At 47.2% G+C, this 26,231-nt stretch overlaps 1 protein-coding gene across 3 annotated transcripts in view; it reads right to left on the reverse strand.

Annotated features, from left to right (window-relative positions):
• SPTB (spectrin beta, erythrocytic) overlaps positions 1-26,231 on the reverse strand; it is a 123,441-nt gene that overhangs the window by 61,511 nt on the left and 35,699 nt on the right. For 2 of the 3 annotated variants that reach the window (XM_029238210.1, XM_029238211.1), the window contains exon 2: positions 6,094-6,292. In XM_029238210.1, the coding sequence (XP_029094043.1) occupies positions 6,094-6,241 (148 nt within the window). In that variant the 5' untranslated portion in view covers positions 6,242-6,292. Of the gene's footprint in view, positions 1-6,093; positions 6,293-26,231 lie in introns of those variants that run through there. The other variant, XM_029238212.1, reaches the window with a different exon arrangement.

Below are 26,231 nucleotides of genomic sequence, written 5' to 3' on the forward strand. Positions count from 1 at the left end.
CCTGTCTCAGGGGAAGAAGGAGAACTTACAATGGCTGACCTCCAAGAGCTGCTGAGCCAATTATTTTTTTCTTCTGACAGCACATTAAAATGATTGCCGACGATTAAAGATATTTCTGTGAATAGTACATTTTCCCAATATCTAGTCTCTAAATAGAACTCCACTCCATGTTTTGAAATCTGAGAAGAAAACATTTTAAAAATTTCTCGTTAATGACACCATCTTTGTTCTCATAGGTAGCTTAAGAGAGACATTTGGGCCATGCACACCTGATGCCTTGGTCTCCAGCAGCTGTTTTTGAAACTGTCAACTTAACAGGCTGCCAAGAAGCTGCTGACCCCTCCTGGCACAACTGTGATGGAATCCTGCTCTCTGAAAGAAATCATTCACCCTTTAGACACAAAGCCCTTCTCACACAACTGGGGCACCTGGGCTCAGAGTAATCCTGGTGCAGGTGGGGTGAGACTAAGCGTCACTTTTTGCCACCAGAGTCAGGAAGGAGCCCATACCACCCTCTCTGGGGAGTTTCCGGAGGGTCCAGGCCGGTGGGCAGGGAGTGCCAGGGTCTGAGGACCACTGTCCTAAAGCTCTGATGGAATACCTGCCGGTCGCAGACTTTAACCTTGGGGCCTGGGCACAGTGGGTCTGGAAGACATTCAAGGTGCAGAGTGGCAGCAACCATGTGCTTCAGGGTACAGGGACACGGCCTGCAGTGCACCCGCTGCCCTGTTGCGTTCTCTGAATTGTCCTAAAGCAACCTCACCTCTGGCCTCACCTCATTTCTAGTAAGAAGGCTACAAAGAGAGAATGTGGAAAGGAAGCACGTCTCTAGTTTGAAACATGACTTGGATTCTGATTTAAAGGCACAAGCAGAGTGGGCTACATAATTTTGTGCATTTTGTCTTAAAAGGGAGGCTCTGTGTAGTCTGTCCCTTAGTAATTGTTCAATGAGCCAAATAAGGGGAGAAAGGACGTGTCGGGTCCTCCCCTCCTCACAGCCTCCTCAGGAGGCCCCAGCCTGCTCTCTGCACTGCAGTCTTCCAGATGCGTCTGCATCAGTGAGCTGGAAATCACGCAGCGGGCGGCACTTGGGATGCGGGGAGGCTGAGCTGTGTGCGTGCATAAGGCAGGCAGGGCATGTGCGATGGAGGCTAATGCACAAGGTTTCTCTTCTCAGGGCATCTTTCTGTTGCCTTCCTCCAAACCCTCCACCACCACCACCACCATCCCCGCCCAGTGTGGCCACATCTGCCCCGAGGCAGCATCCTCACCCAAATCACAGGGGTACACAACCAGGTGCGAGGGTGTGTGCAGGCAGAGGCCTCCTCTGGGATGAGGAAAGAGGGCACAAAGGGCAGGCGTTCCGGCCGAAAATTCCCCGCAGCCTGCAGTGCTTCATCCCTCATTCAGACCCACAAATGTTTGCCTAATGGCGCCCAGTGTGAAGGACAGGAAACGGGGTGAGTGACGATGAGGATGGCTCGAGGAGACACTGGGAGATTTTTTTTTTTTTTTACTGAAACGCGAAGGCTGGAACCTCTTGGAGGGATAGGAACTTGGGCTTTCCAGCTGCTCCCCTTCCTCTAACTTTCAAAGAAAGTCTGAAAAGTAGGAGGGGGCCAGAGGCAGTCATCGAAGCAGAGAATGGCCTCCCGTTCAGGAAGAAGGCTCAGGACTTAGCCACCGCTGAACCTCAGGAAGCGCTGTCAGCTTTAGAGGCTGACACTGAGCGCAGCATCTGCCCAGGGACCTACCTGCAAATATTCCTGCTGGGCCCCCAACTCTCCCCTTGGCATGCCAAGGTCAAATCCATCCCCATCCAGGAGCCTCCTGCAGTGTCTTCTTACCCACCACCCCTTTCACTTTAGTCAGGCTGATCCAGTTTCGAACCCAGAGTAATTCATTCTGGAGAGGAGTCAGGTATTTGTATACCAACGTGGCAGTTTCCAGGCAGAATAACCAGATGGCTTGTTTATTTCGGCCCTGGGTGGAAGAGCCATGAATGGTCTGAAAGGCTGAATAGGGAGTGCTTCCTTTGGAGCTGAGAGGAAGATGACTTAAGAGGCAGAAGAGATGGAGTCCAGCTAACCTAATGCAAGTCTTCTAACCACAGGTCACTAAGCAGAGAGGGACCAGGAGGAGCTGCCATACTAGGAAGAGCATCTCACAGGGCCTCACCGTCCTCTGGTTTCTTGGGCCTTCCTGTCACCCAGCTGATGGCAGACACACACCTGGGGTCTAGGCTGGATGCCTTTGGAGAAAGATCTGCACAGCAGTGGGCTTCATCCCCATGGCCCCTGGGTCCCTGGGGACCAAGCCAAGAGCTCGAAGTGCAAGCATTAGCCTAATTTCGCTGGTCCCTGGCTCTTTTTTCCAACCCAAGCCTTCTAAGATGAAGGAGGGTGGGAGTTAAGAGGGAAGAAACTGGCCCTGGAACAGGCCAAGGTAACTGGGACATTGACTGAGCTGATGAACTTGAATATCTGAAGTTGGGAGAAGAGAAGGGACAGAAAGATACTATTCCTGAGAGTTCCCTGGCGGTCCAGTGGTTAGGACTCAGCGCTTCCACAGCCAAGGGCCCAGGTTCGATCCCTGGTGGGGGGACTGAGATCCCACAAGCTGCAAAGCCAAAAAAAAAAAAAAAAAAGAAAGATACTATTCCTAAGAAGATTTCCTATAAATACTAACATTCACCTAGTATATTGTTAATAAAATAACTTTCATAAACCTTATCTTACTTGATCTTCACAACTACCCTGGGAAAATACTACTGTCTTCCTTGCGTAAAACAGGAGATTGGGGGCTTCCCTGGTGGCGCAGTGGTTAAGAATCCACCTGCCAATGCAGGGGACATGGGTTCGAGCCCTGGTCTGGGAAGATCCCACATGCCGCGGAACAACTAGGCCCGTGAGCCACAACTACTGAGCCTGTGCTCTAGAGCCCGTGAGCCACAACTACTGAGCCCCTGTGCCACAACTACTGAAGCCCACGTGCCTAGAGCCAGTGCTCCCAACAAGAGAAGCCACCGCAATGAGAAGCCCGCGCACCACAACGAAGAGTAGCCCCGGCTCGCAGCAACTAGAGAAAGTCCACATTCAGCAACGAAGACCCAACGCAGCCAAAAATAAAATAAATAAAATAAACTTATAAAAAGAAAAACCCAGGAGATTGACTGAACTGTCCTCCATGGCAGTAGCATTAGCAGTGGAACCAGGATCTCAATCTGGGTCTTGTGACATTTTCCTCCTCACCCCAGGACCTTCGATTTGAGATGGGAAAGACCGGGCCAACATCTCCAACGCTGCCATGTATACGTACAAAGCAGATCACCGCCATCTTTTAAGAAATACAGGGCTGCACGCCTTCCTTGCCGTAGTACTCCTGGGAGTGGGGGAGTGGCCTCAGAGCACGCTGGAATAATAGGGACCAAAGGCAGCCTCTGCTTCCTAAGCCTCTTTGGAAAGGCTGACCCCGCCTAGACTGCCAAGGCAGCCCCAAAGATGGCACTGAAGAGAGAAACGTCAAGAAGTTAAAACCAGTGGGGAGGTGGGTGTGGGAGACTGACGCTCCCTTTCTCTGCTCTGCCTGCCCAACCACTCTACTTTGGACCTTCTCAAAGCTTTAGTTTCTCCCACAGGTCACTCAGAGTGGGCTCTCAGGAGAGGAAATTCAGTAAACTGGTTAGGGTTTTCTTTGTTTTAAAAAATCCTGAATGGACCCCAAACTTGCATGTTTACTTGTTAGCCAGATGTTCTAAATGACTAGGATCCAGGCATGCAGCTCTACACTCTGCGGTTCCTCTCCTTCTGGGGGGCTTTCAGATGCTTTGATAGATGAGATGCACACTCGTAGCGAGGAACAGGCAAGGCTGATGGAGGCCCTTTCCTGCTCAACCCAGTTCCACCAGTTCCCAGGCTGCGCATCACTCAGGCCAGGCTACCACACAGACCCGCCAACTGGACCAACTGTTAGCCCATCGGCCTGTTAGAGCCACACACACCCTTCGATCTCCGGCCCCAGGGCCGCCTCTTCCATAGACAAGTCCCTGATGCTCCCTGCATCTCCCGCTTTGTTCTCTCATTGCTATTCAATTGTGTCTTTCCCACAGTTCTTCTCTAATTCTACTCATGCTAATTAATGATGAACATTGTTCATTTCCCTAATAGATCATAAACTCCTCAGGGACAGATACTATGTTGAATCCAACTCTGTGCTCCCCTCCTCTCCACATTCATGTCTGGGTAGGGGTTTAGCTTTACACATAGTAGGAATGTGATCGATAATTGTTAAAATGGAATTTACCTCGATTTCTTAAAAAACAGGTTACCCATGAAACACGAAAGACAGCCCCACTCCTCAAGCTGTTCTTTGGCAAACTTTATGGAACACAGTACCGCTCTCCCTCCAGCTGTATCCCAGGGCCACTGCAGCCAGACCCAGCCAGCATGAGACACAAAGAAGGTCACCAGACTGGCAAAGGCAAGGGTTCCAAGTTTGGTTATTTAAAGAGGTTAAAATTACATTGGGGTTGGTGCCATTATACATCCCCTAGGAAAACCAAGGAAGGATTTTGTGGGGTAAGGGAAGGTGAGGAGGAGATGAAGGAAGAAGAAAGGGAGTTTCCTGCAAAGAGCAAGGACCAAAAGGATGACAGCTGAGACCTGAAAAGATTCTCCACCGTGACAAGGGAATGAGCTACCCCATCCCTTTTACAGGGATGGGAAACCCAGACACTCCTGGGGTGAAATGTCATCATGGCCTCAGAGGGGCCCTGCTCATGACTCAAGGTCAGTTGGAGACCCAGGCACCTGGGAACAGAGTGGAGGGAGAGAAGGTGGAAGGAACCTCAGAGAGGGCCACAAGGAACCTCAGAGAGGGCCATGAGCGAGGGGCAGTGGGAGAATCATCCCAGAGAGTGCTTATGGGAAAGCTGTGCCCTTCAAATAAGGCAGAAGATGGAACAATCAATGATGGGGGAAACGAGTCTGATCTGGGCCGATCACTGGTGGAGCAGGTGAAGGAATCCAACCCCTTTCCTAGTTTAGACCCATACACCACCCCATGTAACCCAAACTCTCTTTATTGGTCAAGGACTTAGGGTCAGAACATAGCTACCCTGGGCAGGGCTCCATGGAGGCAATGGTCACAGGGGTTGGAGGGGGGAAAAATCCCAAGAATCAGACAGATCTCAGCCAGCAGGGGGAGGAGAAGCCATTTCCACTAGAGATTAAAGATTCCCCCTCTCTCTCCCTCTCTCTCTCTCTTTCTCCCTCTCTCTCTCAGACACACACACACAAATCTATTATGAACCTGCTAAGTAAAAATCTAATAGGGACTTCCCTAGTGGCGCAGTGGTTAAGAATCCGCCTGCCAATGCAGGGGACACGGGTTCGAACCCTGCTCGGGGAAGATCCCACATGCCGTGGAGCAACTAAGCCCTTGCGCCACAACTACTGAGCCTGCGCTCTAGAGCCTGTGCTCCACGAGAGAAGCCACCATAGTGAGAAGCCCGCGCGCAGCAACGAAGACCCAACGCAGCCAAAAATAAATAAATTTATTAAAAAAATATCTAATTCCAGTTTGATAAGAGGTTTAGTCCAGAAAATCCTCCTTTCTGAGGCAGTGTGGGGAAGACGTTATCTGTTCTCAGTTTCCTATCGAATCACCCTTTCCTTTCGGGGCCACAGAGAAGATGACGACAGTTCCTCTATCCAGGACCAGGCAGGGGATCGAGGTACATGATGAGGTCCACGCACCCCTGCCCGGCTGTCCCGTCCCTCACACACTCTTTCGCCCAGACTTTCTTTTACTTCTGACTTTGGACACAGGTCATTCAGGACAGAGGTTGAGGCCAAGGGCCCACCTGCAGCACCTCACACCTGGGAGGAAGTGGGGGACATGTGGGAGGAAAGGCTGCCTGATCTGTGCTCCCTCCCGAGGGGCCCTGGCCTCTGAGCCACGCAGCCATGTCTCCATCACCGCCCTGCTAGGGCTCACGCCAACGCACACAGAGGATTCACCACAGGCGGGAAGGGCAGTGAACCTCGGGATTAGGCGAGCGGCTCCCCTAACCGCCACGGCCCCAAAGAGTACCTGCCAAGGCCTTGATCCGGGACCTCTCAAAGAGCCTGGCTGAGCTGTTGTCATTATCCAGCTCATCGTCCGGGGCATCCCAGCGCGCATTGATCCGGCTGTACGGTGGCTGGTTGCCCACGTTTTCAACCTCCGTGGCCGATGTCATGTCAGCAGGCTCTCAGCAGCTACGCCTGCCTCAGTCTTCATGGAAGGGTCCCTGGGGGCGGACAGCAACATAGTCAGAGGGTTAGTGCCCACCCCCTTGGACTTTGTCTCAGGGGAAACTTATTTGGAGCGTCCAACAGGAGTAGATCCTGCGGGAGCAGCACACGGCGCCCTCTGCCTGGCCATGCTTCCTACCCAGGGTCTCCAGGTTGTCAGGTATAAAATAATGCAGCAGCAGCAGCAGCAATGGTAACGGCGGCAGTGGCGGCGGGGACGGAGAGCTGCAGGCAGCGAGGGTCAGGACAGCCAGCAGGTGGAGACGTCAGTCGCAGGCAGGCCCGCTGCCTCGGCCACCGAGGGGGCTGGCTCTCCTGGGAGTCAGAGGCTGGCATGGCATGGACGAGCTGGGAATAGCAGCTCCACCCTGTGGACTGGGGCCAGGACCCAACCTGGTGGGGAGGTGGGGACAGGGCAGGAGAGGGGAGAAGCTGGGAGTTGGCTGAGTCTGACTCAAACATGAATCAGTGGGGAGAGAGGAGAGCATGAGCTTTAAGATGCCACTGGTGCCACCAGCCCCGGCAGCTGTACTGGGGAAAGTTAACTCCTCCCAGTGGCTGCCCAAGAACCCTCCGAGTTCTTTCCCTGCAGCAAACATTCAGAAAGCTGGGCCCTTGGTTTTGTTTTCTCTGAAGTACGCCCAGGTGCTTGGACAAGCTCTCCTGTTGCATCCCAGGCATGATGGTGGTGTGCGGTGGTGAGGGGATCCCACCGACAGCGGAGCTGTGTGTGTTCATCTGTGCCATGAACATGGGCATCGGGAGCACTGGGTTCCTCACTTGCCTGTCATTCATTCACGATGCTCATTCATTCATGATTATTTCAAAGATGCGCCAAGTCCCTACGAGGTGGCAGGCACTGTGCCAGGCAATTATGAGTAAGACAGGAAGGGCCCTGTCCTTGTGGCGCTTCTACTCTGGCAGCAAGACAGAGGATTGAAGAAGCAGTTACAATAAGGTGTGATGCTGTGCCACAACTAGGAAAGGATGAGGGAGCGTGAGGGACTCGTGCTAGAGGCTAGGTATCCGGGGAAGGAGAGTTTGAGCTGATTCCTAGAGGAAGCTTGGAGGCATCCTATAAAGGGATAGGTGGAAAGGAACGGGTCCAAACAAAAGGAATAACGAGCAGGTGCACTGTTCTGAAGGCAAGAAAGGGCATGGCAAAACTTAGGAACCTTACGATATAACTGGAGGTGAGGGCAAGGTCAGAGAGAAAAGCGGGACAGGAGGCTAGAGAGGCCGGGCTGGGTCCTCAATGTCCTGGGCCTTTGGAAAAAGACTGGCTTCCCTTCAGTCTTAACTTCCTCCCCTGTATCTGCCCTTCAGTCCTCTCCCCAGGGAGCTTACAGGACTCCAAGATCAAGTCTGTGACACAGAACAGGGAGCCCAGAGCCTTCCTATCCAAGAGAACAAAAGGGGTGGGAGTAGGGGAGGATGTGAGGCAGACAAATGACAAGTGTCGACAGCGAGTGAGCTGTGAGGTAAGCCACTCTCTCCCGGAGCCCGTGCATACACATGCACATCACACACGCACTCAGTCCAGCACACACACTCACCACCCAAGCAGGCACACGCTTGAGGAAGAAGTGAAGCCAGTTCACCAATCCAAGCGTGACTGCAGCCGCAGAGCCCTTATTTTTCAGACTGAATCACTTCAGGCTCTTTTTCCCCCATCTGATGAATCAATCCCACCGCAGGCCTTTGTGGTAAGACAGGAGGAGCCAGAATTATCCACCCTAACTGCATAAGGGAGGAAACCAAGGCCTCCTAGGATGAGGCCTCCCCAAGGTCATCTCGGGAATTACTGCTGCGGCCGGGAAGAGGCCAGACTGGGAAGAGGCCACTTTACGAAAGCAGGTGGGGAACGAACATGGCACACGGGGTCAGAGGGCACTCCCCGGCTTCCAGGGCTTGGCCAAGGTGTTTGCTACTCATGCGGCAGGCAGGGGGCGGGGTGGGGGAAGGCAGGGGAGCCAGCCATCACCCCACCGGGTACCCGCGTGATTCCAGGCCTGGGACCCAGCACACCCTCGTCCCTTCTGACAGCTTGTCGTCTTGCACAGACGCGCTGCTTCCAGGGCTGAGATGTCCCACTCGGCTGGCCCCGCAGAGGTGGCTGGGAGGGCCCTCCCCGCTCCCCCCTCCCCCCCTCCACCACACCCTTCCCTACTTCCCTTAAGGGAAACCACCACCAGTTTGGAGCTGTGAGTGGGGAGGGGCTGACAGGCTGACCACTGGCCCCTGAGCAGGGCCGAGCTGCCAGATGCAGACGGCGAGGTGAGATCGGATCGTGCGTGCAGGAGGTAACCAGACCCTGGCTCTCCTTCTCGTCTCAGGCTATTTTTAAGCGTGGCTGAGAGGGGCCCAGGCCGCGGGGCCCAGGGAGTGAGATTACCTTTGCCGCGGCTCCGTAAGTAAGTCTGCCCCAGAAAGATGAGCCTGAGCGGGCAGACCAGCAGGACCGGGCGTTCAAGACAAGACTGATGGCCCCGGGAGCAGAAGAGCAGCCACTCGACAGCAAGTCACCCTGCTTAAAAACGCCCGTGCCGCCTGCGACTGCAGCTCGGAGGAGGCTGCAGCCGGGCAGCGGCTCTGCCGGAACGTGAAAAAAAAACACACGTGCGCGTCTAAACACACAACGCGAGGTGTTTTTTCTTTTTTTTTTTTTAGAAGGGTCAGGTCCCCGAAGACAAACACCAAGGAAAGAGATTCAGAAACTAAAGAGAGGCCCTCTTCCTCCTGCCCCCTCCCCCAACCATGCCCACCCCAGCAGCCTGCCCAGATGGCATCCTATCAGGGCCAAGGGGCTGGGGGCTGGGCCAGTGTGCTCAGCGGCAAGGGGAGAATCGGGTGTGAGAGGCAGAAGAGAAGAAAATAAGAAAACAGGAAGCTACAGATGGTTATTCCAGGAAAATAAAACAAAACAAAATATGCCTGAAGCCAAATTCAACCCAGGGGCACCCATAACTGTCACAACGGCCCTTCAAAGGCATGGCAATAAAGAAACCACCATGACCGAAAAGAACAGCATAGGCTGGGGACACATGGTGGGGACACCTAACCAAATGGGGGGGGTCATGGAAATGACATTTAAGTTGATATTGGAGGGGAACTTGGAGCCAAGGTGATTCAGTCACGTTTTTAAGGATATAAGTCATCTATGCAGCCAGACTGGCCCTCCATGAGTATGGCAGACAGCAATTCCATGGCTAAAAATAGGCCCCAAATTGCACCTCTCTTCCCTGCCGGCCCACCCAGGAAAAAAGGTATAAGAAGAAGTTCCATGTCCATTTACTCCCCAGTTCACCCTGAAGCCCCCTAGAAGCCCTTCTTGCAACCCACCAGACCCTCGTCAGACTGTAGGTGGGTCTTCTGTGGTCTGTGGGACTCCGCGCCCAGGAGAGCCCGCCTTCCCTGTCCATCAACCTGCCCGTTCAGTAGCGGGGCAGGCCCGTCTCCAAAAGCACAGTCCGAGGCCCAGCCTCACACGGCGAGCTTCTGCCGCCCCCTGACCCCAGGTTACACTTTGAGTGGGATGGGTGCCTAGAAGACTTGCCCACAGCTCAGTACTGAAAAGCTCATGTGACCGCACAGCACCCTCACTTGCAGAAGGAGCGCCTGCCTGGGAGATGGGTTTCACAACATCACTGATGCAACCCACAGCTCTGCCCTTCGCTCACGTGCCCAGGGCCCCGTCTGCTTCTGAGATCAGGTGTTAGGCCTCGGAATTTCAAGCCCACGTGCTATGCTCAGTTAATTCCCAGGGCGGGTAGGAACCCAGGAGGTGGCCGCCGTGGCAGCTCCTTTCCCCGCCTGCAGGGTGCTGCCAGAGCCCTAGGTAGAGCTCACTTCAGCCCTTCCCGTAGCGCTGAGCAGCAGAGGACGGATGTTCTTTTCTTTCCCTCCCAGCCCTATCCCCTCTTTCCTGTACCACACAAACGTGAGCAGCAACAAAGTCCAGGAGTGAGAAATGGGGGAAATACAGGCTGATGCTGTGTTTCCTTAGCAGGGTCACCGGTGCAGGCTACTGCAATAGCTTAAATACAGTCTTCCTTAAACCGAGAATTTAGACCTTCTCTATCTTTATTTTCTCTTTAGTTGTAAGGTTTGACCCCCTCACTTGCTTCCTATTTTGTTCTGCCCCTTTATGCTACCCCAAACCTGCTTTTAACATGTTTTGGTACTGTGGCAACCCAGGTCAAAAGATTAAATCCTAAAGTTTCCCTGGAAATTTTCTGCCAATGCTTTTACCAAAACAGAACGTTCTTCTACTCCCTTTGATCATAATCTCATGGCATATTCACAGCCACCTTAAAGAATAGTTAAACACTCACTAAAACATCAGGAGAACCAGTGAGCTGCCCAGTGCAGGGTACTCTAAATCTATAGCCAGCCCCAACTTCCTCCCCATCCCCCATCTCCAGCCTGGCACCTCCATCCGTCTAGCAGACGTCTCCACCTAGAAATTACGGCTCAGTCTCATTACGGCTAAGACTAAGCACACGGCTCCCAGCACAGCAGAGTAGGGGCGCTTCAGGACCATAGGGTGACAATGAGGCCCGGGCAAGCATACCACCTGTGGGTGAACTTTCCAGCAGATGGACATCACCAGCAGTGCCTGGGCCAAGCTGCTGCTTCTCCCCAGAGCACATTCTGCTTCCCCACACTCTACCGTTCCCATTCTGACCCAGCCTGGCTTCCAGTCCATCATTAGGAGGGTGCGGTTTGGGGGTTCTTAAAGTCTCAAGATTCCTATCCATGGTTGCCACCATCAAGGATGCCTGTACATTTGCAACATCCTGGTCATTCTAGTCCACTGCTGTTTGGTCATTTTAATCCTTCTGCTCCAGTTTCTGTCACCAGGCAGGGACTTCAGGCCCACATGTCACAACTCGTCTGCCCTCATCATGGAAAAATCTACTACTAAGAAATGGCTTCGGTCATGCTGCAGCTGCTTGGATGGGGGAGGAGGGGAGGGATCATGGCCCCGACAGTTCTTACAGGGATTTGAATGGGGAACAGGTGCTGCTCAGCTCTGATATAGGGATTGGCCCATCAGCCTTCTATCTTAACACCACCTATCAGCACCTCACGTCCAACACAGAGGCAAATGTCCACTGGGAATGATTAAAGGAGAGGGGAGAGATGGTCCTCTTAATATATGTAATTTTCAAAGATTATCTTCTATTGGGATTCTTGGGCTCCATAGCTACACGTACAGAAAGCTATTACAACCCAGTCCTACTTCTTATCCCTCCTGACTCATTTCTTTCAAGATAGTCGCTGGCCTCCTCCCCCAAAATAAGTAGTAATTCTATGATAGTTGAATTGAAAAGCTGAATGCCCAATTCCTGTTCTTCCAAGAAGACTTTTCTAGAACACCCACAGTTACCTCTCTCTTCTCTGATGAAAACTGCACAGGGAGGTAGTGTGGCCTCAACATTCAAAGTGGTCAAGAATAGGCTGAAACACCTATGAACTGGGAGAAAATATTTGCAAATGATGCAACTGACAAGGGCTTAATTTTCAAAATATACAAACAGCTCATACAACTCAACAACAAAAAAACAAACAACCCAATCAAAAAATGGACAAAAGACCTAAATAGACATTTCTCCAAAGAAGACATACAGATGGCCAACAGGCGCATGAAAAGATGCTCAACATCACTAATTATTAGAGAAATGCAAATCAAAACTACAGTGAGGTATCACCTCACACCAGTCAGAATGGCCATCATTAAAAAGTCTACAAATAACAAATGCTGGAGAGCGTGTGGAGAAAAGGGAATCTTCCTACACTGCTGCTGGGAATGTAAATTGGTGCAGCCACTATGGAGAACAGTATGAAAGTTCCTCAAAATACTAAAAATAGAGTTGCCATATGATCCAGCAATCCCACTCCTGGGCATATATCCGGACAAAGCTATAATTCAAAAAGATGCATGCACTATTCACAATAGCCAAGGCATGGAAACAGCCTAACTGTCCATCGACAGATGAATGGATAAAGAAGATGTGGTACATATATACAATGGAATATTACCCAGCCATAAAAAAGAATGAAATAATGCCATTTGCAGCAACATGGATGGACCTAGAGATTATCATACTAAGTGAAGTAAGTTAGACAGAGAAAGACAAATATATGATATCACTTATATGTGGAGTCTAAAATATGACACAAATGAACTTACCTACAAAACAGAAACAGACTCACTGACATAGAAAACAAACTTATGGTTATCAAAGGGGAAAGGGGTGGGGGAGGGGTAAATTAAGAGTTTGGGATTAGCAAATACAAACTACTATATATAAAATAGATAAACAACAAGGTCCTACTGTATAGCACAGAGAACTGTATTCAATATCCTGTAATAAACCATAATGGAAAAGAATAGGAAAAAGAATGTATATGCATAATGGAATCACTTCGCTGTACACCAGAAACTAACACAACATTGTAAAATCAACTATACTTCAATAAAATAAATTCTAAAAAAAGAATAGGTTGAAATAATTAATTTGAAATAAAAGGTGAGATATTTCTCATGAAACAATTGATTCAGAAAAGATAATCAAAAAATAAAACCATTAGATAACAGATTGATGGAGAATTATACAGTGGAATCAAGTTCCCAACACCTGAATTCACTGATGAGTTTTAGCATCACTAACAATAAGACAATGAAATACTGTGTGTCTCCAGATATGATGCAATATGAAGGACATCATGGCCTATGACATTCTTGCCAAAAAAGTTGAACCTCAATCTGATCGAGTCTGTAGAGCTAAGTTCCCATTTACAGGAATTATAGGAGATGGATAGACAAGTTAAATGACAACATGAGAAAGCAAAGAGGCAGACCTGGAAGGCGGGTCTTTTTGCAGACAACCGACTCCACTTTTTCAACAAGTCAACGGCATCAAAACAAACAGACTGAAAAAGAGGCAGAGGGTAGGGACTGCTGTAGATGAAAAGAGACTTAGGAGATATAATAGCGAATGTAACATGTATTTTGTTTGGAATTTGAATCAAACAACACCAAAACACATTTTTTAGACAACCAGTGGTATCTGAATTATAGACTCAATAGTGGATAATGACCAGGAATTATAGTCAATTATGTTAGGTGTGATCATGGCTTTGAGGTTATGTTACCATGGCCCTAGCGCCTAGTATGGTCTGGCTTCTTCCTCCCAGTCCAAGCTCATCCTTCACCACATGCCCTACGTGCATCCTGCAAGTCTCCTTTCAGTTCTCAACCAGCATCCACGCCCCAGGCCGCCCCCTCCTCACCCCACCCCGGCTCTTGTGCACACTGTGCCCTTGGCCTGGAACACTTCCTGGAGCATCTTTGCATGTCTGGCTCCTCCTCCTTCCTCAAGTCTCCTCTTAGGTATCACTTCCTGTGGAAGTCCTCCCCAAGTACCACATCTAAGCTAAGTCCTTTGTCATCCTCAGTCTGGGCACTTTGCTTGACCCCTTCATAGCCCTCATCATAATTGCAATTACTCATACATCTGTTGGTTTACTTTTGTTTTTGCCTCTCCCTGCCTAGACTGTAGAGGTTCCTTGCAGGCAGCTGCAAGCCTGTCTTATTCATTATTGTATTCCAGTGCCTAGCACTGTGCTTGGGACATACAGGTGCTCAGTAAATATTCTCCTCCTCCTAGAGACCTAAGCTCAAACTCTGGAGCCTCTATCCCACCTTATTCCTTGATCCATGCAGTACTCATTCACATAGCCCACTTATGTGCATTGAGCACTTATTCAATATTGATTCATCACCACGGCCAGTCATTAAGCCTCTGTAAAGTGTCTTCCATCCATCGCTCCTTTATGTTCTAAGGCTTCCACTTCACTCCAGGGCCTTACCGTTTCCCGCCTGGACTTGGGTAATGGTCCAACTTTGTCTGTTTTGGGCCTCTTCAATCCATCCTACACAGCCCTCCTCATAATGACTCGCCTCTACTCCATAGCTTTCAGCAACTCTCTAACGCACAGTCTAATCCAGGGTCCTACACCAGTTGGTGCTGAGCTCATACTCTCTCTTATGCCATCTCTGCTCCAACCAAGAGGGTCCACGTGTCCTGCACCCCCCACCTTTGTACCATGTGCCTCTACAACTTTATTTGTGCCACATCCCGTATGCTGAAATTTAGGCACCTCTCCTTGCAATTTAAAACAAATATAACTTTCAAACATTTAGAAACACAATATAACGTTTTCCTAGAATAGGAAGGAGGTCACCTTACCCCTCCTATTCAGCTCCATGGATCCTCCACTGCTTCTATGACCAGCAAGTGGAGGGGGCAGTCACGGTGGGCTCAGGGAAAGCTGCTGATGGTCTGTGCACCGACTCTCCCTCCTCAGTCCTGCTCCCTCCCCCAGTCTCATGTTTATTGCTGGGTGGGGCCAGATCCTCACTACCCTTCCTTCTGGCCATCCTTCCAATCCTGGGAAGAAGATGAATCTTTAGCTTCTTCTCCCTTCCATCTTCATTTTAATATGTTCAAGTCTTTCTCATCTTAAGTAAAACTCCTCCTTTCCGTCCTCTCTTTCCTCCCTTTCAAAGCCAAATTTCTTGACAAAGTTGCCAAGAATAAGAACAGGTGATTTACAGAAGAGGAAATCCAAAAGGTTAAGACCCTAAAAAGAGATACTCAAGTTCATTAGCTAACCAACAAGTGCTGATTAAAATAAGGAGACACCAGAGGCAAACATTATCAAGCTGGGTAACACGAGGTGTAGACGGTGGTGTGCAGCACAGATACCTTGTGTACTACTGGTGGGAGTGTGGAGTGGCCCAGCCATTCTGGAAGGCAGTCTGCAGTTCTCAGGCAGGTTACGTATCTACAACCCTGTTCGTAGGCATACAGACCAAAGAAATTCTCACACAAGTCAAAAAGGGGACATATGCAAGGAAGTTCACTGCAGCATTGACTGTGGTGGTGGGGAGGTGAAGATAACCTGTGTGTCCATCGCTGGGAGATGGACAGTAAAATGTGGTGAATGGACACATGCAGGACACATGGCAGCACTGGAGGATCTTAAAAAATAGTGGAGAAAATAAAGAAACAGAATGAGATCTATAACACACCACTGAATAATTTCAAAACATATGCACATAAAACAGTATACATATTATAAGGATATAAACAAAAGAAAAACTCTTAAACACATGAAAATGGTTGTCTCTAGGTGGACTTAGGGAAATGGAAAAGGGAAATGGAGATAAAAGGAAACCAACCAACCAACCAACCAGGGGAGATGCCCTGCCTAGAAAGTGATGACGATGAACTGAGAGGTATGATGAGGCCTCTGCTCCTAAAGTAAAAATAGATACAGTGTATTTAACTATATTCATGAGAACTTCCTCATCCCATAACAACTCACTCCTTACTGCACTGAAAGCTGGCTTCCCTATTAGTTCATGAGGCTATTCTTGAACTATTCTTGAAGCTATTCACTGACAGCTCCCTTCCTTGTTCCTTAAAACAACAGATGCTTTTCAGGTCTTATCTTGACTTCTCAGAAGCCTTAAGCTCTGTTAGCCATTCCAAAATTTCCTGAAACCACTTCCTTTGTCTTCCAGGACATGCTCCTTGTTCTCCTTTAACTCTCTGGCCTTTCTCCTTGGCCTGCTCTGGGGGCTACTCTTCCTCTACCTGTCCCTTGAATGGTGATGTTCCCCAGAGTTCTGTCCTGGGCCCCTTCCATTCTTCCTCTGTCTACTCGCTGTTTCTAGACAATCTCCTGCACTCCCATGACCTGAATGACCACCTCGCGTGAATGACTTCGTGACCTTCACCTTGCATGACCTCTCTGCAACTCCCATCCATCACATCCAACTGCCTTCTGAACATCCATCTGGAAGGCCCACAGGCCTCTCACACTCAGCATTATTCCCAGTTGACTCTATCACCAACCCAGTCCCAGTCCTTCCTGCCATGTTCCTAGTCCACTAATATCCCAATGGCCCAAACCCAAACCTGGGGTGATAGAACCCAGTATCTCATCAACTCAGTCTCCTCGATATCTCTCAAATCTCCATTCTTCTTTGTCTCCACTGCTCCCCTTCACTTCTCACCACTGTCATCTCAAGTCTAGTGGCTTCCTGCTGATTTCTTTGCACCCATATTTGCTCTTTTGCCTACCATCCTGACCTATCCTCTACACTGTGGCCAGAAAGATCATCTTAGAATATAAATATGAGGTCACTTCCATACTTTAATAGCTCCTCTCTATCTCAGAAGAAAGTTTAAAATCCATCATAAATCAGAGTCAGAGCCCTTTGTGATCTATCCCCTCCCTGAACACTATTCTATCCAACCCTCCCTACTTCCGCAACCCTACTTTCCAGCCATAACGAACTCTATTCAGGTCCCCAGCTCTCTCTGGACACGCTCTTTGCACATGCTGTTCCCTAAGCCTGGAACACACTCCCTCTTTTTCAGAATAATTTCTTATCCTTCAGAACTCGTCTTAGCCTTTGCTTTCTTCGAGAAAGCTCCCCATCTTCACCCCCATCCCCTGCAGCAGTGGGAGGTGGGAGCACTTCTTCCAGGCTCCCATCACACTCAGTGCTCATTGTCATCAAAGCACTTAGCCACAATATAGGAGAATAATCTATTTTTCTGTCTTTCTCAATAGACCATAAGCTACTTGAAGCCAGGGACATCCTTAATCATTTTTTTTGTCCCAATTGCCCAGCATAATGCCAGGTACACGAAATGGGGATAAAAAATACTGAACAAATGGGTGAGAACTGAGAAATGCAGAGTACTGCCCTGAAGAGGACAAGAGCAGCTCCTGCAGAGGACACACTATTTGGAGGCCAATTTGGAGGTCAAGGTGGTGAAGGGGCTTGAAACATGGCCCGTAGCAGGAGTGCTGTGGATGCAGGCTGGTCATCGATGCCCTGACAGTGTCACTGTTGCCCTTGTGCCTCAATCTCACATTGCCGCCGTCTCTTCCTCTTTTGCTGGACTGTGGTGGCAAAAGAACAGGCAGTGGCAACAGGGCCCAACGCCTACAAACCAATCTTGAAACCTTTCAGAGCAGCTCCGACTCAACCCACACCTCAATTTTCTCACCAGAAACATTGATGAAAGCAGCCGTTCTCACCCAGAACTCTTCTAGACAGGGAAGCCCCACTCCACTTAGCTGAGAAGTCTTTTATATATTCTTTCTTGTGTCACAGAAACATCACTCATAGAATGGTTTCTATCTGTACAGCTCTGCTACACAAAGAGATCTATTTTAAAAGTTGAAACTATAAATAATATATGTTATGGGTGCCAATTCAGCATTCATTCATGTTAGAGCTTTTAAAATAATTCAGTTAAAATTAATCTTTTAAAAGTTGCTCAGGCCCACAAGGACTCCTGAGGGGACGGGCGCTGGCTGGAGGATTTTCCCACCTTTGGCCAGGGCATGAGCCCGGCGCAGTGGGGCTGTCCTCTGGACACATACAGGAAGCTGCCTGCAAGGCTCCAGTCTCGCAGCAAAGGCAAACGCAGCCTTTCCAGGTTTGGCAGAGCCGGTCCGCCTGTGCACAACCTCCCAGTCTGCTCAGAGAGCACCCCTCGGCCACTAGAATCCATTTCAGCCTCCTTCCCTGGACTCTGCTGATGGGGACGCACCAGCTGCTGGCTCATGCAGTCACTCTGCCGCCCACGGTCCTCAGGAAAAAGACTTGGCTCTTTACACAACTGTGAGCAAAGCCCAAGGCTAGGAAGGGAACCTGGAATTTACTAAGAGCGTTATATACATTGCCCCGTTTAACACACACCTATACTCACAAACTATTAGATATTATTCCTGTTATTATTGCTATTAGTATTATTGTCCCTGTTCTATCAAAACAGCAGACCTGGGTTGAAATCCTAACTCCTGTACTTAACTTAGTAGTCGTGTGCTCTTCTATAAGTCACTCAATCACTCTGTACCTCAGTTTCTCCACCTGTAAAATGAGGGAAATACCCTGTGCTTCCACGGCACAGGATAGGGCCTACCAATGTCCGAATTCTACTCTTTTTACACGCAGCTTGCAGGCATCTTCCAGTCACCCCTCTGGTTAGGTGTGGCTGTGTGATTGAATGAGCACAAGGGACACCACTTCGAGGCCTTAGCCATAAAAATCTTCCCCATAATTCCTCATTCTTTCCCCTAAACTCCTAGGACCTAAAGGGCCAAGATGAGAGGAACCTGATTTCCTGGATGACTGTGGGGAACAAAGTCTCCCCCTCAATTTATACCCATTGACTCATCTATGATGTGAGCCAGACATAAAATTTATTTGACAGTTCCTTATTAGAGCAGTTAGGATACCGAAATCAACACACCCACCACTTACCACATAAAGCTGTGTACAGATTATAGGAAGCTATATGAAAATGATGTATAAACCATAGAGTACCCTATAACCCCAAGGTATAGTTATTTACAAAGAAAATGCAGTATTTCTTAGTATCAAGTTTGTGGGTCTGCTCAGTACACACACTCTCACAGCAAAAAGGAAAGCACACAGTAGAAGGAGTCTACTGTCATTACCCCATTGCCCCTTCTGCAAATGTCTTTCTCTTTCACCCCTGCCTCAAGCATCCAAGCTCTCTCAACCTCCCTTGATGCCAGGTTCCTCCACTGAGTTGAATGACCCAAGTGGAACTCCTCCTTCAGACCTACTTCCATCCTTACTTCAAAACAAAATTGACTTTGACAACCTAATTCCCTATCATAGTCAACTCCTCAAAGGGAAGGATGCCATTTTCACCTCAGAGGTCTCTGCACATTGCAGGGACTCAATTTTAGTACATGTTAATTGGATGAAACGGATGTATCTACTTTCCCAAGGGGCAGAGTATCTCTCCCAGGGAACACATCTTAATAAGCACCTTACAGAAATAGATCACCTTATTCAAAGGATGGATATGAAAGAGACAGTGTAGGACCCAAACCAGACAAATAGGTGAGAAATGGTTGGTCAGACAGGTTACTCAGCATGTTCAAATTGTGTGAGGGAGGGAACTGTGTATGGCACCTACAGGGAAAGCCAACTTTGCCTAGAGAGCCCCTGAAAAGTATAGCCTTAACTTATGTGCAACCTGTGCTAGGAGGTAAACCCTGGGTGGAAGAAGGAACTGTCCAAAGTTAAAGAATGTGGCAAGAAGGGTGCAGAATGAGGCCCTATTTCCTGCCTTCTAGAGTTACACTCAGACCTCTTAGCCTCACTGCTGGCCTGACCATAACCAAGGACTTTGATGAATTTTCCAACATTATTCTAGTACCCTGTATCTGACTACAGAATCAAGACAAGCATTCACAAGTAGGTTGGCACTGTTTATTCATTAATTCAACAATTTTTTATTAAACAAAGCACCCCCCGCAAAACTCATGAAATATTTAGATATAAATAGAACAAAATATGTGCAAGATCAGTAGGCTGAAAACTACAAAACACTGATGAAAGAATTTGAAAGTCTAATAAATGGAGAGATATACCATGCCCATGGAATGGAAGATTCAATATTATTAAGATGTCAATTTTCCTGAAACTGATCTACAAGTTCAGTGCAATGCCAATCAAAACACCCACAGGGCTTTTTTTTTTTTTTTTTAGAAATCAACAAGTTGATTCTAAATTTTCTATTAAAATACAAAGAAAATAGAATAGCAAAACCATTTTGTAAAAAGAACAAAACTGGAGGATTCACATTACCTGATTTCAAGACTTACCACAAAGCTACAGCCATCATGATAGCATAGTATGGCAAAAGGACAGACACACAGATCAATGGACTAAAGTCCAGAAATAGACTGACATATATATATATATAGTCAAACAATTATTGTCAAAGATGCAAAAACAATGTAACAGAGAAAGGGTAGGTTTTTTCAACAAATGGGTACTGCACAGCTAGACATCAAATGAAAAATAAAGTGAACCTCTACCTATACCTTACACCACATACAGAATTTAAGCTAAAATGGATTATAGACCTAAATGTAAAACCTGAAACTTCTAGGAAAAAAAAACAGAAGAAAATCTTTGTAAAGTTGGGTTAAGCAAAATATTTTAGATACAGCACCAAAAGCATGATCCATAGAAGACTGAGTATTATAAAAGAAAAAATTGATTAATCTGACCACCAAAAATAAAAAGGTCTGCTCTTTGGAAGATATTTAAAATACAAGCTACAGACTGGGAGAAAATACTTGTAAAACACTTGTCTGATAAAGGACTTATATCTAGAATATATAAAGAACCCTCAAAACTCATTAATTTTTTAAAAAAGGAAAAAACTCATTAATTTAAAAAAGCCTCAATTAAAAATTAGCAAAAGCTTTTTTTTTTTTTTTAAATAAATTTATTTATTTATCTTTGGCTGTGTTGGGTCTTTGTTGCTGTGCGCGGGCTTTCTCTAGTTGCAGTGAGCGGGGGCTACTCTTCGTTGCAGTGTGCGGGCTTTTCATTGTGGTGGCTTCTCTTGTTGCAGAGCACAGGCTCTAGGCATGCGGGCTTCAGTAGTTGTGGCACAGGGGCTCAGTAGTTGTGGCTCGCAGGCTCTAGAGTGCAGGCTCAGTAGTTGTGGTGCACGGGCTTAGTTGCTCCGCGGCATGTGGGATCTTCCTGGACCAGGGCTTGAACCCGTGTCCCCTGCATTGGCAGGCGGATTCTTAACCACTGCACCACCAGGGAAGCCCGAGCAAAAATTTTATACAGATGTTTCATCAAAAGATACGCAGATGGCAAATAAGCACATGAAGAGCTCAATTTCATTCATCATTAGGGAAATGCAAATTAAAACTACAATAAGATATCACTACGTGCCTATTAGAATGGCTTTTAAAAAAACTGACAAGTGCTGGTCAGGATGCAGAGCAACTAGAACTCTCAAACATTGCTGGTGGGAATGCAAAATAGTACAGCCACTCTGGAAAAGAATTCGGCAGTTTCTTACAAAATTAAACATGCGTTTACCATATGACCCAGCAATCCTACTCCTGGGTATCTTTACCCTAGAGAGCTAAAAACTTAGGTTCACACAAAATGTAAATGTGTATAGCAGCTTTACTCATAATGACCCCAAATTAGAAACAACCTGTTTATTAACTGGTGAATGGATAAACCAACTGTGGTACCTCCACGCAATGAAATACTACTCAGTGATGAAGAAAAGAACTGATAAATTAGACACAACATGAATGAATCACAAATGCATTATGCTAAGTGAAAGAAGCTTTACACAAAAAGCTGCATACTGTATGATTCAGTTTACATGAAGTTTTGGAAAAGGCAAACCTATAAGGACAGAAAACAAACCCGTGGTTGACAATGGTTAGGGTTGAAGAAAGGGGCTGACAACAAAGGGGCATGAGGGAATTTTGGAGGGTGATTGTGGTGGTGGTTATACCACTGTGTGTATTTGTCAACACCTATAATAACGTACACTGAAAAGTGTAAATTTTACTGTATGTAAATTATTCCTCAATAAATTTAAAAACAAAATACTGAAACTAAAAACTAATTATTCCTCAATAAATTTAAAAACAAAATACTGAAACTAAAAACTATAAACATAAATAAAAAGACTAAAAACAAATACTTATTGAGTATCTACTATGTACAGGTGCATTGTTATGAACTGCTTTCACAATAGTGATATAGAATAATTATTACAATTTATTTTAAAATAATGAGAGGGTTTTCTCCAGCAAGGTACTATAATGGAGGAGATTCTGCCCTCAGGTTGCCTAAGACGTGGATATAAGTAATGATACAACAAGATAGAATTAGGTAAGTGTGAAGAGAGAGACATAAATAAAATATCACAGGAATTCAGAAACAGGAGAGAATACTGAATGTTGGAGAAACCAGGGAAGGCTTCACGGAAGAGATGCCATTTGAGTTGGGTGCTGTTGACAGGAAGTGGTGATTTTATTGTCCAGGTAAACAGTGTTTATCAGAAAGTTTTCTCACATAATTTATCTTTGATCCTTCTAACAACCTGGGAGACAGGGTAGGAGTGGGGGAGATACTATTAATCGCAGTTTCAGTTAAACAAACTAAGACTTTGAGATCAAGTTCCTTGCCCAACACTTGGGTGGCAAAACTAAGGCTTAAACTCAGGTCTTCTGAGAGTTCAGTTCACTCTCTGTTCCCAGATGGTACACCCATCTAGAAGAAAAGCTCTTCCTTCTCATGATATCGAGAGTGACTGCTAACGGTGCCATTTCCACCTTCGGATCTCTCCAAGAGAATGGGTTACTTCTAGCCGTTCTGGCCCCTGAGAACACCCTACAAGGCTAAAATGCTTATTTGAGTCTTTCCTGCATGTGGAATGAGAGCCAGCAGAGGGGAGATTTTCTGTGGCATTCATTTAAACTCAAGGTTTAAAAGTCTCAAAGTATCTTTTATAAATACTAAAAAACCCAAAAGCCTTGAAAGTTACAAGGATAATATGGACTGCTTCGAATGCATGGTCATATACGTAACCCTGAAATTATTTAAGACGCGACCCCAGACCTTATAGGGCAAATTACTCTTGGAGGGGATCAGCTCCCCCAAAGAACTCTGAAGCTATTCCAAGAAGATTTCTTGTGACCTGAAGGAGGACACCTGTTCACATGCCTTATCTGGCTGAGCCTCTTATCCGTCATTCCTTCACGCGTGTGAGAGTTTATCTGGCACACATTGAGCTCCTTGCTCTGGAGCCTGTCTACATGCCAACCACTAGGCTAGCGATCACATTTCTCTGGGGAAGAAACAATACCACGGAGATGTAAATGGCTTCTACATTTTGCTGCTGCTATCTCAATCCTTTTTGTTCATTGCTAACTTAAAAAAATAATGAGACAGTGCCATTATGAGCAGAAATTAATTTAACCAAATATTTCCTGAATGGATACTATATATGTGTTCATAATGAGATGGTCCCTGTCCTCAAGGATCTTACAGTCATGCAGGTTATTCAAACATTTCTCATTGGCAAAACTGGAGAAACCTCTTTCTCCTTTCTGAGTTCTAGTTTTCTCATCTGGATACTAGGGAGTAAATTTCTCCAGCTATTAAGCAGTTGTCATCAAAAATATTTACTGAGAATTTATGGCACACTGCACCTTATAAACACCATCACATGAAATCCTCAGAACAACCCTTTGAGGCAGCCACTCCTTTTTCTGATTGAAGCATAGTTGGTATACAATATTATATAAGTTACAGGTATACAATATAGTGATTCACAGTTTTTAAAGGTTATACTCCATTTATAGTTATTATAAAATATTGGCTATATTCCCCGTGTTGTACAATATATCCTTGTAGTTTATTTTATACCTAATAGTTTGTACCTCTCACTTCCCTACCCCTATATTGCCCCTCCCCCTTCCCTCTCCCCACTGGTAACCACTAGTTTGCTCTCTATCTCTGTGTCTGCTTCTTTTTTGTTATATTCACTAGTTTGCTGTATTTTTAAGATTCCACATATAAGTGATATCATACAGTATTTGTCATTCTCTGTCCGACTTACTTCACTTAGCACAATACCCTCCAAGGCCATCCATGTTGTTGCAAATGGCACAATTCCATTCATTTTTCATGGCTGAGTAGTACTCTATTGTGTATACACACCACACCTTCTTTACCCATTCACCTGCTGATGGACACCTAGGTTGCCTACATTTTGGCAACTGTAAATAATGCTGCTATGAACATTGGGGTACATGTATCTTTTCAAATTAGTGTTTTTATTTCTTTTGGATATATACCCAGGAGTGGAATTGCTGGGTCATATTTTTAGTTTTTTGAGAAACATCTATACTGTTTTCCACAGTGGCTGTACCAATTTACACTCCCAGCAACAGTGTAGGAGGGTTCCCTTTTCTCCACATCCTCACCAACATTCGTTACTTGTGTTTTTTGATGATGGCCATTCTGACAGGTGTGAGGTGATGTCTCTTGTGGTTTTGATTTGCATTTCCCTGATGATTAGCAACGTTGAGCATCTTTTCATGTGCCTGTTGGCCATCTGCATGTCCTCTTTGGAAAAATGTCTATTCAGGTCTTCTGCCCAATTTTTAATTGAGTTGTTTGCTTTTTGTATGTTGAGTTGTATGAGCTGTTTATATATGTTGGATATTAATCCCTTACCAGTCATGTCACTTGCAAAATTTTCTCCCATTCAGTAGGTTGCCTTTTTGTTTTGTCAATGGTTTCTTTTGCTGTGCAAAAGATTTTAAGTTTACTTAGGTCCGTTGTTTTTTTTTTTTTTGCGGTACGCGGGCCTCTCACTGTTGTGGCCTCTCCCGTTGTGGAGCACAGGCTCCAGACCCGCAGGCTCAGCGGCCATGGCTCACGGGCCCAGCCGCTCTGCGGCATGTGGGATCTTCCCGGACCAGGGCAAGAACCCGTGTCCCCTGAATCGGCAGGCGGACTCTCAACCACTGTGTCACCAGGGAAGCCCGGTCCGTTTGTGTATAGCTCTTATTATCCCCATTTTAAAGGTGAGGACACTGAGGCTTAGAGAGTTCGGTGATTTGCCCCATCCATTGGCCAGTAAGTGATGGAGTCAGGATTCAACCTCAGGCAGTCAGGCTCAGAGCCCCTGCCCTTAACCACTGTGATCATAGCCCTGCCTGACCTGAGCCCTATGCAGGGAGGAATGAGAGATCAAAGGAGCAGGGTGCCTATAAACAGTTTTTAAATCATCTGGGACAGATTCGTCCACATTCAGCTCAACACCAGGCAACAAGAACATCAAGAAAGGCAACAGGAAAGAAAGATGATCTACATTGGGAGGCCAAGAGGCCCTTTAGGGTCACAGTTAATCCAACCCTGAGATTGCAGAACACAAATACACTGGGTCTCTAGCAGGCATCAGACCCACATTTCCTCTGAGGATCTCCAAGCACCTTTTCCCCCAGAGTCGTCGCAGACACCGAGAGGATAGGAAAGCAAGGTGGGGTAACTTTCCCAGGACAAACAAGTGGCAGTGTCAGAAGGGAAATGTCTGTGTTTAACCCCCCAGCTCTTCACTGAAGCCACACTCTATTTTTAGGGTCCCTCTTTAACACAACACACATCTATTTTCAGAAGAAGGGAAACCCCAATGTGTGGAACCAGAGGAGGGTTTCTGCAGGTTTTCCAAGGTGCCACAGTTTGATAACACTCTCTGCCTATCTATTAAAGAGTGCAGCAAATGTTATCACCTGAAAGCACCCGAGGCCAGGGTACCCCTGGTTCTGAGCACTGGAAATGGGCTACCCAGAACTGGACAGCATGTCAGAGCCTCACCCTGTAATCAGACTGAGCTGCTTGCAAAGGAACTGCTACCACATTCCTCTCTTAAAGAGGCCTGACACCAAATAGCTTGGCCGGGGCCAGGGCAGCCAGAGGTTCCAAGTGCCTGCTGTTTCCAGGGAGGCGTGTGTGTGTGGCCAGGGTGGTGGACACGTAAGCCACGGTAGGTCATCTGAAGAGTGTGGAGAAGTGAGTGATCATCGCTAAAACAGTCTGCAGGCAACTCCAGAAAGCTTGCCATGCCTCGACATTCTCAAGTACATGGTAGCAATACTCGACCATTCAGCAAAGGCTTCCAGAAAGAACCAGAGATTTAGTGCCAGAAATAGTAGACTAAGGCGACTTTGACCTGGGGACATGAACCAGGCAGTGCCACGCAGTGGTTGGGGGCATCTGGAGTTAGACAGCCCCGGGGTGACTCTGGCCTTAGCCACTCACTAGCTGTGTGGCCTTGGGCCATTTCTTTAAACTCTTTAAGCCTCCGTTTCTTCATCTATATATAAGGTGGAGTTAATAGTCATCACCGGGGCTTCCCTGGTGGCCCTGTGTTAAGAATCCGCCTGCCAACGCAGGGGACACAGGTTCAATCCCTGGTCCGGGACGATCCCACGTGCTGCGGAGCGACTAAGCCC

This window comes from Monodon monoceros, unplaced genomic scaffold (genome assembly GCF_005190385.1).
Source record: "Monodon monoceros isolate NGI ecotype Baffin Bay Population unplaced genomic scaffold, NGI_Narwhal_1 Super_Scaffold_21, whole genome shotgun sequence".
In the NCBI taxonomy this organism is placed as follows: domain Eukaryota; kingdom Metazoa; phylum Chordata; class Mammalia; order Artiodactyla; family Monodontidae; genus Monodon; species Monodon monoceros.